Here is a 14,317-nt window from a genome sequence, read left to right as displayed (position 1 = left end):
GCACTTGCATATGTATTTTGTTCTTACATTTATTTATTTTTATCTTACCCCCAACATAACATAGAGTGCAAGCAAACTATGTAATTTGATACTAGTGAGTAAATACCATTTCATTTAATGAGTGGAAATTAAGGACTCTAGGTACAAAGAATAAACACTGAAATACATTTGGTTTTTTCTAGTTTAGTGAATTTATCCTCCGGAGAATGGAAGAATTATTCTATAAAGTTTTACAAGTAAAAACGACGAAACTCGTGAACTGAAGTCATTTTCTATACTACGTGGATGACTGACTACTTGATTGGTTTCCCTGGACTCGTCTTCACGGCCTCCTCCCCTACTTTCAAAGAGAAAACATTGAACCGGCAACGTCGGTCAAATTCTCCGACTGTACAAGTCACCCCAACTCAAATTAGTTTTGAACTCCAAACCTCACACCATGACAAAAAAAACACAACAACATCTATCCAAGTCTTTTTTGAAGTCACAATCTCGACCAACTAGAATAATCCCTTTTCTTGGCTGCCATGATGACGACACGTAGATAATTTAGAATTCATTCCCACGCCTCCATTCAAAATTAAGTTCTAGATTCCTTTTTCGGCAAGTTGGGCAACAAGGCTAGCCGCATGTTTGTTAATTTAATTTAATTTTTTGATATTTTTAGATTTTTTTAATGTATTAATGATAAGAATGAATTTAAAAAAAAATTAAATTTTAATATATTTTTAAGTAAAAATTACTCTAAAAAATAAGCTATATCATAATACCAAAATTGCGAGGATCATATGCGGAGGAATTGCGAGATAGACATAGTGATTGAAGCCAGAAAGGGATGGAGGTTTACTTATATAGGCTGATACCATGTAGAGTCGCAGAAAGAATAAAGATTTCAAAGTTTTAATCTTCACTTTACAATTGTACAGATAAGTTGTTTTTATATATATAAATTATAACTGATTGCTTCTTTCATGTAATTCAAACCTATGATATGTCTACTTGTGTGGAAATGGCACTCTACTTGAATGCGTAATCTTGCATGTGTTGTTACTGGTGAAGATGAACTTGTATGAACAGGAAGTCATTTGCTGACTGGGAGATCACAGTCGCAACACCATTCTTATCTTGATTCTTTATGTTTTTGCTGTTGAAATTCAAGCTTGTCATGGTCAGTAGGAATTTTCCGCCTATTTGGGAATCCTTTGTTTTGCAGGTGCGAGACAATTCTTCAGCCTGGCTTTATCTGCACAATACGAATTGAAAAGAATCGAGCAAAGGCAAGGCACCGGGACAAGAAGTTTTATACTTTGATGAAGAATAATGTGGTGTACAAATGCCACAACTGTTCATATTTTAAACGAAAAAGAGGAACTCCTAAAGGCCTGAAGGAAATATGCCCACCCAAGCCCACGCTGGCTGCTAAATAACTCGGAGGAAGGCACAAGTAGCAAAGATGAGACAATCAAGATACACGAGACAACTTTGCCTGCAATTAGTATGCGTGGATACTTCCATCATGAACAGTCTAGCAACTCCATTTGCGAGAGTTAAGACAATCGAGATAATTAAGAATGACGAGACTGCTTTTACCGGTAAATATCGGCAAGCACTTACATCACAAACAGTCCAGCAACTCCACAACCAAGCAACAAGTCTTCTCTGTTGGATGCAAAGAAGAGAAAGAGAAATAGATCAGCAAACAAAAAAGAGCAGTCTGAAAGCAGCACGTTAAGTAAAACAAAGAGAAAATCTTGGACAACCCTGAAGGAATTTGTGGAGAAAAGAACACGATAGGAGTCGAAACATTATAAGTTTGAAAAAGCCAATGTTTATTTAAAAAAGGAAAATCATTTTAGCATTTTAGACTGCTGCTGATATTTTCACGGCCAATCTTTTTTCATTTCTGTGCAAACAATTCTGAAGGGGAAAAAAGAAGAGTTTCAAGCATTGTTCCAGAAAGAAGAAGGTCACAAAATGGTGATCCAGTTTTGGAAAATAACAAATGTATATACCCCACCACCTCAAGCCTCTTCTACCAAAACTTGACGTTTTTAGCGTGATCCTTGCACGATTAATTTAATAACTCATAGCAATTACCCCTTAAAAAAATTAGCTATTGTCTGGTTTGTTTTATTGATCAGATGCGGTTTTTATTCTGGACCTATTTTGTTGAGGATTTGGAGTTTGTGTGGGGTGAAAGATTTGGGGAGTGAAAATGAGGAGCAAACTCTCCTGAGCTTGAAGCGGCTTCTGGGAAAATGCACATTTACAGGGAAAGGAACTGAAATGATTGATGGAATTCAGAGTTCTTGTTTTTCTTCTTTCAATTGTTTTCATTCTTTGATTGCTTCTAGCTAGGGTTTTCATGTAATTCCTTGTTATAGGGTGTTGTGGTCAAGTTAGGTTAGCTAACTGGACAATTTTGAAATTTAAGCTGTAAACTGTTTGTGTGTTTCAATTTGATGTGGAGATGCATCACTTGTTTTGAGGATCTTTGTGTGGAATCATGGTTGCATTTGCTTTCTTTTTTTCCTAATCGTTCATGTCATCGTCAGGTTATATCTTTCTGTTTCTGGTTTCCTTGTCCTGCAGGAGGATCCTGTGCTTGTAGCTCCTGAAACTAAAGAGCAAAAGCCGGGCATTGCAACTATCAAGGTAGTGTTCTATAGGCTTTTTCATTGATCCTTTTTGTGTTCTATGTCCCATCTGGCGGACACACACTCATGCCATTGGTATTTATATCAGATGTTTGTACATTTTGCCATTTTCACTTTATTCCTCGCATTTGCTTTTGATGCTAAATAATCTAAGTGGTGAAGCAAAAACATGATTCTCTATTTTTATGGACAAAGATGTTATTTTAGCTGTTACCAGCTGCATAAATAATTGAATTAATTGAGATTGCTTTCATTTTATGCTTAGCATTAACATTTGGTTCCTGTTTCAAGACAGAAGAGATGAGGACAGTGAAAATAGAAGGGACATGTCCCTCTTTACTTCCTGTTTGGGAAGAAAAGAAATTCACTCTAAAAATTGTTATAGAGATAGATTTATTTTGTATCTCCGTCTCCGTCCATCCAACCAAATACGTTTCTATCACTTCTGTGTTTGTGCCTTCTGTACCAGGACACTAACCAAATGCAAACTAAAAACTTCCATGTCATCCCTTTCCTTTGAGACCAACGGACATGTCATTCTATTGACAGGACATTACGCAGACCATTGATGGTATGGTGATGGTGATGGTGATGGTGATGGTGATGGTCACTGGACAATGGTTATATCGCCCTGAAGAGGCTGAGAAAAATGGTGGTGGAAGCTGGCAGATACGTGACACAATGGTTATATCTACAGTACCCATCATGTTGAGGTCCCAGCAAAATGTGTAATGCACAAGTGTGAGGTGCATTTTGTCCCTGTCAACAAGCAGCTTCCAGATTGCAGAAAACATCCGTCCAGCAAAAGCTCTGGACCGACAAGGACCGTAACTAGCATTACTGATCAACCTAATGTTCTAACAATTCTTTGGATGCAGAGAGGTGAAAGAAGAATAGATTAGGATGCAAGTAGCCAGAGGGATCTAAAAGGAGTTAGCTGCAATGGTTGCTCAAAAACTTGGAACAGCAAGTAAAAGAAACAGAATCTTGGACTAGCATGAAGGAAATGATTGACATCAATGTGCATGAAGCTGTCAAAACATTATTGATTTGACTAATTCAATGTTTGTACAGGTAGGATAAGCATTCTCGTGTTTAAGATGCGAAGATCACAAGGGGTTGTCTGAATCATCTGACTCTGAAACTTCCTTTATTCGTTTTGCTTTCATCTTTTTGTTATCTTTGTCTCTGCCACTTTTGCTGCCCGACTTCATTTTATGCTCCAAAATCATGCTGTCTACACAGGTGATCTAACATGATCTTACAACTTTTTCCTGGCTGCGTCATGGTGCGTTGTAGAGTTAAATGAATCTGGTCATGGTCTCAGGTAGATCGTTATCTATAAACATGAACGGTGGTATAGATCATTTTCAATTCGGTTCTGAGGTTTTTGTTACCATTCCTTTTACGTGCTGCCTAAGTTTCTGATGAAGCATCTGAATCAAAGAGTTTTCACCACGTTTTGCACATGAAACAGAACTCGAACGAGTCTCGCAAAGTTCACACTGATCAATGACTCCATCATTAGCAAATGGTGTTGCTGAAACCGTGAAGTTCTGATATGCAAGACTCACTTCTTCAAGTCATGTTCATAGTTAAAAGACAAGCTCCACTTAATAATGATCATAACTGGTGATGCTCCATTTACATTTCTCTATAAACAACAGACACTGGCTTTCTTGACATGGATGGACAAGAACTTCAACCCTTGACCGAGTGATGCTATCCTCTAGTCATATGAAGCCTCTGGCACTCTTGATTCCTGTCTTTATTATTATTATTATTTTTAATTTTGAGTAGGCAGTGAGAGTCTGTACACAGAGAATGAAGAGAAGCACATGTCTTGCATTAAAATACTGTCTTCTTTTATAAATTAGACAGAAAGCATTTCATGCTTTACAAGGCTTATTAGTTTTATTGTTAATTGGCATCAAGTGAGAACGTTCAAGGTTCAGATGACCTGTGGGAAAAGCAGGGCGAAGGCTTTTATGTAGTGGATCAAATTATTTTTTTTAATTTTTAAAAATATCAAGATCGTGGATAAAGAACTATTTATTATTGTTATTAAACCCGGCTCAATATGTCAATCTTGAAATCTCTTAATCCGACTCCTCAACTAATTCAAGTTTAAAATTAAACTATATGAAAATGCATGATTCCAATACAACACAATTGACTTCGTCAATTCAAAGGTCATCCGACCAATTGGTCAATAGATATAAGTATGAAAATAAAAAAAAATAAAAAAAAAATTAACAAGAAAAAATCTATTGATCTAACTCTTTATCTAGCTGAATTTAAAATTAAATAATATAAGAGTTGCTATATTATAATTTGGTTGATTTAACTAATTCATAAACAATCCAAACATTTATTAAAAAAATATTATGATGAAATTAAAAAAAAAAAAAATAAAAGGGACAAATTGAAAAAAAGAACCATCAATATTCATATAAACTTGATAAGCTTTCCCAAATTTTTAATATAGTAAGGTAATTGCACCTTAAGAAAAAATATACCATACTTTATCATAATATTCTTTAGCAATGAAAAAAAAAATACTCATAAGAAAGCACCATTACCCTTACTACAATTTTCAATTTTTTTCAAATTTATCATCTAAAACTTTGTCAAATGTGTTTCTTCATGCAACGTATAAAAAACAATTAGTATATTGATCCGTGCTCTATAGTGGTTATAATATTTTTTTTTCAAATGTCAAAAAATAAAAATTATAAAAAATCTTTTAAGTGTCTTGAGTCTGATAACCAAACCAAATTCAAAACTATTGGGTCATGCTGGGAAGTTGGATCTAATATTAATGGGTTTAGTAATGGCAAAACCCAGAGCTATTAAGTCCTATTAGGCAAGTGTATCCAAACCTTTTAGATCCTGGTAGGGGAAAAACCCAACACTAATGAGTGCTATTAGGGGTTGAACCCAAAGCTGATGGGTGTAGGTGTCAATAGGACCCATTGCTATTAAGTCCTGTTGGAGAGCCAAACCCAAAATTATTGGTATTACAGGGCAGGACCAAACGCATAATTTATTTATGTATTCAATAATATATATAATTCAAAACTATTGAATAAAAAAAATCAAACATTAATAAAACTTTATAATATTATCTAGACCCAATATCCTTATAATATTATCCAAAATATTTTTTTTTAAAATCTATTTTTGTATAATCACATAAAAATAGTACAAAAACATCTTAATATGAATTAAGGAAAATATATTAATTTGAAGTAAATAAAAGATTAAAAAATTATCAAATTTTTTTCAAAGAATTTTTGAAACGTAAAAATAAATATACTTTAATAAGAAAATTTAACACAACCTCAAATGAAAAAAAAATTATGATCACCGAACTTTTAAACAATATAAAAAAAATTTATCAATTTATTTTGTCTTAAATATAGGCGGGAAATTACATGAGAGCAAAGAAAAAAAATTAAGAGCATTAGGTTCTACTAGGGACAGGACCCAACGCTGATAGATCTGCTCACAACAAGAGCCAAGGCTAATGGGTCTAGCCACAACAAGACCCAAAGCTATTTTGGGTTTTCTGGGGCAAGACCCAAATTAATATATTCTCCTTGGATCTGGCAGCCTAGCCACATCTAATCTCAATATTTTTTTAAAAAAAATAAAAAAACATAAGAAATATTAATTTGAAGTAAATAAAACAATAAAAAAAATTTTAAAATTTTTTCAAAACATTTTTGAAATACAAAAAAAAACATGCTTTAATAAGGATATTTAACTCAACCTGAAAAAAAAAATTATTATCACCGAACTTTTGTATAATATAAAAAAAAGTCACATTAATTTATTTTCTCTTTACAATATGAAAAAAAAAAATAAGTGAAAAGAAAAAAAAATTGGAAATATCTTAAAATATTTTTAAAAAAACATATTAAGATAATATTTTTTATTTGTTCAAATCTATTTTTTATATATTCGCATCAAGTTAATATTTTTTAAAATATTTTTAAAAAACATATTAAGATAATATTTTTTATTTGTTCAAATCTATTTTTTTATATAATGGCATCAAGTTAATACAAAAACATCTTAATATGAACTAAAAAAATAAATAATTTGAAGTAAAGAAAAAAATAAAAAATTATTAATTTTTTTAAAGCATTGTTGAAAAAAAAACTAAATCATCACCTAATTTTTTAAGAACATAAAAAAAAGGATATTGGGTAAACTACTTTGGCAAACCAAGCCATACCTAACCCTTTTTTAAACACTTTTTAGAAGTGTTTTGGGCCTGACTTGGTAGCCAGACCCAACAACATTGAGCATAGCTGTCAAGGTAGACCCAATAGCTTTTAACAGAGAAGGCAATGCCCCAGCTATATATAAAAAACATAGCTAAGAAATGCCCCCTAGGGCACTACAATATTATCCACGGTGAAAGTAGTATATGCCTACAATGCTGTCCACAATGCAAATTGTCTATGTCCACCCTCACGCATTTTTAAAGAGCCCAGCAGAAAGCAAACGCAATTACATGTTGGATTTTATTATTAAAAAATTCTCTTATATAATACAAAAATATAAAGTATACCATGTGAACAAAAAAATTATTTAGAGCCCATCAACTTTAATATGAAATATTAGAATTATAAATTTTTATAAATGTTTTTATTTTGAAAAAAAAATCAAGAGAAAAAAAAAAAAATCTTAATTTGAAGCAAAGGAAAAAAATAAAATTTTATTTTTAAAATATTTTTGAAAGGAAAAAAAAACATGATTAAATAAGGAAATCCAACCGAACCTTAAATAGAAAAAAAAAATATCATCTATTTATTTCATATTTACCGTATGAAAGAGAAAAAAAAAAATTAAAGTCTTGAGTCCCGTTGGGATAGGACCAACTCTAATGGATCAAGCAGGACCCAACACCATTGGATCTTGATGGAAGCTAGACCCAAAACTATTTGGTTTTGTTGCAACGACCCAACAATCCTTTTTGATTTACAAACAAAAGACAATACCCCCAGATGCTATAGTGTTGTCCATAATGAGATAGAACCTGACGTTATTGTTATTTTTGAAAGTTGTTTTTTTTAATTTGGCTTATCAATCACACCTAACAACATTGGGTCCAACTATCAAAGCTAGACCCAACGGTTTTTGATAGAGATCACACCCCCAACCGTAATTCTTGACTAAAAACACCGGAGTGAAATGACTCCAAGGTGCTATAGTGCTGTCCATAGTTAATTATATATTGATTCACACTACATGTATAATAAAAATCCCCATATATTTTAATATACAGCAAAACATATATACAAATCCACAATTAATTATCTCTTCATTCAGAATGCATGCATATACAATAAATTCACAGTTAATTATCTATTGCTTCACAATACATTCATATATAATAAAAATCACACGCATTGGTGATAATAATAAGAATAATAAAAACACTACAGAATTCAATTAAATGGCATAGATGCAGTTTTGTTCAATTTATAAGGCCATTTCTGTATTCTATCAGTGTCCTATATAAGGAATCCAACACTTCCTCCTCGGTAACTTATCTTCACCACTGCTGTTGACAGTGAAGAAACCAAAACCCAAATGGGAAACCGAAGATTCGCTCAGGTCTCCACTAGCGATGAAGAGGACGAGGCGCCACCTAAGGCACGATCATCATCAACGATTACAAGGCCTGGAGACATCAGCGAGAGGAAGAGGAAGAAAATGAAGCTTGAAGAAGAAGAAGAGGAAGAAGAAGTAGTGACGACAAGGAGAGGGAGAGGAAGACCCAGGAAAAAATTAAGAGAAGAGAAATCGGAGGATGAAGTAGAGGAGGAGCTCGAGGAGGATCCAGAGGAAGAGGAAGAGGTGCCGCAGGAGGATGCCAAGCCCGTTGGGGATTCGACTAGGGTTTCTGGGAAAGGGAGAGGGAGGAGAACCCATTATGATGCTTTTGAGTTTGACGGGAATAGATATGAGCTTGTGAGTTTTTTCATTTAATTTAATTCGTATAATTAGGATTCTTTTTGCTATTTAGCTACATTTTTTTGGGAGAAATATTAGGTTTTGCGCTTTAATTTTGTCAATTGATTTTTTTCGTTGAATGAATCCTCGCATTCTTAAGCTGTCCGCTGTTTTATTATCCATACTTAGCCTGTAAATGCAGCAGTGGTTTTGAGGGATTTCGTGGAATCATTGTTGCTTTTACTGCTCATCCCTAATTGTTCATATGATCATTACTGTGGATATTTGTTTGTTTCTTCTCTGATTGTTCTGCAGGAGGATCCTGTCCTTCTAGTTCCCGAAGATAAAGAGCAAAAACCTTATGTGGCAATTATCAAGGTAACTCATATTATTTTAGTTCCTTGTGTGTTCTGTGTCCTATTTGCTGGATATGCATCTCATGCTTAGATACTCTAATTTGAATTTCATATGGTTTTGCCTCCTTCACTTTTTATTCAGTATTGTCTCTTTGACAGTGGATGATTTGGTGGTGAAGCGAAAAATTGATTTTTCTGTTCACCTTGATAATCATATTCTTTTGTGGTTAATGCCGTGCAAATTTCTTGGAGTTTCTGTGCAAGTTTTGTTCTGGTTTGAAATTAATCATCTTTAGTAATGTTTGATTCTAACGATGGACAGCCATCAACTAAATAATGGGTGATGGGTTTAAATGAATGATATATTAAAATATTTCCTAACATGAAACGTTGGTAAATTATGAATCTCAATTAACTTGGGAATTGGGTTCAGTCATTTTTCGAATGGGAATAAATTTACATTCAAGATTATGAGAAGACCCCCAACCACTAGTAGGAAAAGGGACGGGGGTTGCATACCTCTGCAATTTAATCATTTAGATTCCTTTTTTTTTTTTTTTTCACTTCTGGGGATGCAAGTAAACTTCTCTTCACACTGAATGAAAATTTCATTTTGTAACCGTTTTCTCACATTTTATTATGTCATAGGTCTTTCTAGTAAAAGTTTCTAAGTACACACTGCTGGGCCAATTTTATGCTTCCTTATCAGTAATCATAATTAATACTCAACAAGTAAATTTGTTTAGATTGTTTTTGCTTTCATTTTGTATTTATTATGTAAGATTTCTGTCATCACTTTCCATCGTGTCCAATGGAAGTGTTATTCTGTTGATAGGATATTTCTCAGACTAAGGATGGCAGCATGATGGTCACTGGGCAGTGGTTTTATCGCCCAGAGGAGGCTGAGAGAAAAGGTGGTGGAAGCTGGCAGTCACGTGATACCAGGGAGCTCTTTTATAGTTTTCATCGCGATGAGGTTCCAGCAGAGTCTGTCATGCACAAGTGTGTGGTGCATTTTGTCCCAGTTCACAAACAGCTCCCAAATCGCAAACAGTATCCTGGTTTCATTGTCCGGAAAGTGTATGACACTGTGGAGAGGAAGCTTTGGAAGCTTACTGATAAGGATTATGAAGATAACAAGCAGCATGAAATTGATCTTCTTGTTCAGAAAACTCTATCACGGATGGGAGACCTTCCTGACATTGAAGTTGAAGATGCTCCTGCTGCAGCTCCTCCTGAACTGGAAGATCCAACAAAGGCAAAAAGAACTCTGAGGAGGAAGACTGTTTCACCTCTTGATGTGACAAGGGAGGAAGAAGCAACTACCAGATCTGATAATTTTAAAGCTGAAACACCAGGAAGCTGTACAGGCAATGGCTCGGAGTATTATGCCATCTTAGTAAAGTTTGATGCATTGACTGGTGATACCCATCGAGACAAATGGCTGGAGCGGCTTCTTCAGTGTATTCAGTATATGTGCATTTCCTCTAACAGCACCCTTGATGATGATAAGATAAAAGGTGGTTCTGATGGTGTGGACCATAAAAAAGAGCAGAAGTCTCAGGGAGCTGCAAATGGATCTGAAGAAGATAGTGTGAAGGTGTATAATTTGTTGTGTACTTAGCTTTGGCATATGATATAGTGAATTCCATTTTTGGTATCTTGATTATGAGCAGATTAGGGATGGAAATTTGACAATTTTGAAGATTTTTCGACTCCAGCACTCTAATTTGTTGTACATGACAGGGAGACAAGTCTTTTCCCTGGCCAGAAGCTGCTGTTCCTGCAGTAAGTGCTCTTGAGAAGGCATCACATGATGCACTTTCCTCTGATTTTCAGAAGTATAATCAAAAGTTGCGTCAGCTAGTGTTCAACCTCAAGGTTAGTCTTGCTTTCCCTTTCTTTCGAGGTTGCTGTGCTCTGGGGGTTCACTCTGCATGGATACTCTTCCTCCTTTCTGCTCAGGGATAAAGGTGCAATACTGCAACGGAGCTGAGTTCAGTCTTCATAAATGATGTGCAGTCATTTAGTGGGACTGCAGTTACCGTTTCTTTACATTTGGATACTAGTGATTCACACATGTACGTGTTTAACTGGTTTACCAAAATAAAATATTTAAGTGTTTTCTGTCTGCATTTTAACGAAATTCTCTTAAAAGAGAAAACAGGTATATTCTTAAAATCAATGATGCTAATACATGTGTATTTAGTTGCATATTGAAATGAAAGATTGAAATTTTATCAAAAGCTTTTGAACGGAATGCTTTTAAAGGAAAAACTAAGCATTCAAGTAGGTTTGCCTGAAGCAGTATTGATCTTATTGTGTGGAGTATGGTCCAAATTCATATGCTTAATACTTTGTGGTGGAACAGGATGCATCTTGAACTAATGGTGTTGAGTTTCCAACTTTTGACTGAACATCTTACCTTCTTTTGCTGAGGATATTGACATCAATTTTTCTTCTTTAAATTTTTTTCAGAATAATGCATTCCTAGCCCGCCGTCTGCTAAACAGAGAGTTGGAGCCCTCAAAAATATTGAACATGTCACCGAATGAGTTAAAGGTACAAGTTCTCTTCCTGCTTGCCATTATTTTGTTCATTTCTGCTGCTGTGATTTGCATCTGGAATGTGTACAACATTCATGAAGTGTATGAATTAACGAACTTATCTTCAGGAGGGTTTAACAGCAGAGGAAACTGCAAAGAAGGAGCCTGAGGAGTCAGAGCGTATGCAGGTTATTTCATTTGACCACACTTTGGTTTTAACTTTGAGATATTATAATTTTTTTTGGACATACACTTGGATGTGTGCTTGTGCTCTCACTGCTTGGCTGACCTGTTTGCATGTGTATCAGATGACGGATGCTCGTTGCTCAAGATGCAGTGAGTTTAAAGTGGGACTAAGGGACATCATCCAAGCAGGACATGGAGCCCGCTACCAGGTTTTCTTCACACCAGAACCTTGTTCTCTACCCCACTATTATTTTTGACATAACAATAATTTCAACTATTTAGCAAGTTGTGTTGCCGTACTGACTGCACTACATTTAATGAGCTAGGGTGCAAACGCACAGTGCATAAAGTGAGTTGATAGATGTACTATTGTTTCGTGCACAGTAGCATGATATGTTCATACAATCAAGCTGTAGACAACAGGTCTGCATTTCCATGTCTGCTAAATTATTGATAGTTGTGGTTCAGTCCTCTTGTGCATGTATTAAATCCCTATATGAAATATTGGCTTACAAGTCAAAATTTTACTGACCACGGTAACTCAGATTGCATTTCAGATTCCATAGGCCATCCATGATAGTGAACAACTTCCGTAAGGCATTGTGATTGGAGATAAAAACCTATGATAGTTCAACGAACAAAATGTCCACTGCTGTTGCTCATAGATAAGAAAATATAAGCCATGAATTGTTTTCTTAGATGTTGAAGCAACAGCAATTCTGATTGGAGATTAAAACCCTTTATTTTCTATCTCCGGATTATTCGTCCTGTCATATTGCACAAGTATTGGGACCAAACACGGAATTCAAAACCAATTTGCATGTTTTGATTGTATCATCTGGAAGTTCCTTGGGTTTGACTTGTCTTTGGACCTTAACTAAGTTGACATCATAAAGAGTTATTCTTTCAGTTGCTAATCTTGCAGATATTCCTGTTTGATAGCTATATCTTCTTCAACTCATTGCATTTAATGCTAGGTCCTGACCTATAGAGGTCATGTACTTTGCATTAGCAGCATGTAATGGCAGCGGGCATCTGTTCTGGAGGGCTTGGCTCTGCCAAATTCTCCTGTTAACCTGTACTCCATGAGACATTTTTCATGGAAGCATGAAATCTAAGAAATGTTTATGGAAGGCAATTCGTGCCTTTCTTCTCTACTACTGATGGGATAGGAAGTTTTTTTTTGTCCTCCTGAATTTGAAGTCTTGAATGTTTTATCTATAATATAAATGTGACTTTCAAATGAAGTTATTTTGAATGATTGGACTACATAGTGCAACTCTGAATTGCAAGCTCCGATGTGTACTGGTTATTATCTATGTGCATAACTGCCATATCTAAGCCCTGCAGTTAACTTTAGTTTCTCCGGTTTACAGTTGGAGTGTATTGCCTGTGGCAATTCCTGGTATGCATCCAGGGATGAGGTATCTATGCTATCAATAGATACTCCAAGTTCTGCCAGAAGTGTAGGCACTGCACCTTGGGCAACTGCCAAGTTTGACGAGGTTGAGAAGAAGCTAGTGAGTCCCCGTGAATCTGACAAGGCAGCTGAATTCCTTAAGAAAACAAGCGAACCATACATGCCCGTCTTGGAAAACCAGAGATCATTTAACAAGGTCAAGATTGAAGAGAATCCCGAAATTTGAAATTTGAAAGATTGTTGAGTAGTAAATACAGCCAGGAATATGCTTTTGCCTGTACAGTTGTTCAAAGTGGGCTATGCCCGTTTCTGAAGGTTAGGTTTATTTATCAGATAATTAGCAAAGAGTTGGTGTACAGGAGTAGGTTTATGTCAATACTGTCAAAAAGCTTAAAAGAGTTCTTTTTACCTAATCATTGCTGGATGGAATTTCATTGTAAACCTAATCATGGCATGTCCTCCTCGTCCATGCATCAAAATCTAAATTAACTGAAATTGCTTTAGTTATTTGGATCTCAACCGAAATGGATAAACCTTTTTGGGAAGCGTGCAAATATCTAGCTCGCTGCTGGTACGCATGGGCCGCAAGAAAGAAAAATAGCATCCTCATGACCCGCTCTCGAGGCTTTTTTAAGCTCTCTGTTGTTCAAGTGCTTTTGATAGACAGAGGATTCCCCACCTGCTACATGTTCTTTGATTCATATTTAACCCTGATTGAAAAAAAAGAAAAGAAAAAGGAAGCTTAATTTGATGTGGCAGATTGCGTGTTGCTGAGACAGACTGCCTCCCCTCAGTTTTGCTTCCTCCCGCCTAAACCAGCCATCGTGCACTTGTTTTTACCATATTCCCCTTTGACCATGAAGCAGAAAGGGGTGCCCACAGATTCCATATGACACTACTGCCCTTTCAGCACTTTTATGTGGCTGCCACAAAAACTAGTCACAGGCTGCTGGGGACTCGACGGCCTGGTGGACAAATCAACAAATTTCATGGAGTGTTACAAACAAACAAGCAAAGTTTTTCATTCAATCCAACAAGTTCTTAAATCAATCGAACCACTTTTATTTACTTTAAGGACCACTCACGCCTAAACTTTAGTTCAACCATGTGATGTAGGTATGGAAATAAAAGAGGGAGGCGAAGAACCAGTGCCAGAAACCCTTTAAGCAGCTATCTGAGGTA

At 35.5% G+C, this 14,317-nt stretch overlaps 1 protein-coding gene and 1 pseudogene across 1 annotated transcript; both read left to right on the top strand.

Annotated features, from left to right (window-relative positions):
* Window positions 1-1,154: 1,154 nt before the first annotated feature.
* Window positions 1,155-4,638, top strand: LOC118033880 (uncharacterized; annotated as a pseudogene).
* Window positions 4,639-8,208: 3,570 nt separating this feature from the next.
* Window positions 8,209-13,548, top strand: LOC118033696 (ASI1-immunoprecipitated protein 3). Its single transcript, XM_035038784.2, has 8 exons — window positions 8,209-8,645; window positions 8,943-9,005; window positions 9,819-10,583; window positions 10,730-10,864; window positions 11,462-11,545; window positions 11,658-11,717; window positions 11,838-11,924; window positions 13,092-13,548. Exons 1-8 carry the CDS (start codon window positions 8,265-8,267, stop codon window positions 13,359-13,361), a joined length of 1,845 nt encoding a protein of 614 aa, XP_034894675.1. The 5' UTR covers window positions 8,209-8,264; the 3' UTR covers window positions 13,362-13,548.
* The last annotated feature ends 769 nt before the right edge of the window (window positions 13,549-14,317 follow it).

This window comes from Populus alba, chromosome 1, assembly GCF_005239225.2.
Source record: "Populus alba chromosome 1, ASM523922v2, whole genome shotgun sequence".
NCBI classification, from domain to species: Eukaryota; Viridiplantae; Streptophyta; class Magnoliopsida; order Malpighiales; family Salicaceae; genus Populus; species Populus alba.
This window is presented reverse-complemented; position numbering and strand designations above follow the sequence as displayed.

Coding starts and splice junctions, on each gene's coding strand:
- LOC118033696 (XM_035038784.2), top strand. CDS start 8,265: ATGGGAAACCGAAGATTCGCTCAGGTCTCCACTAGCGATGAAGAGGAC. Junction 8,646..8,942: donor ACGGGAATAGATATGAGCTT/GTGAGTTTTTTC, acceptor ATTGTTCTGCAG/GAGGATCCTGTCCTTCTAGT. Junction 11,718..11,837: donor AGGAGTCAGAGCGTATGCAG/GTTATTTCATTT, acceptor CATGTGTATCAG/ATGACGGATGCTCGTTGCTC.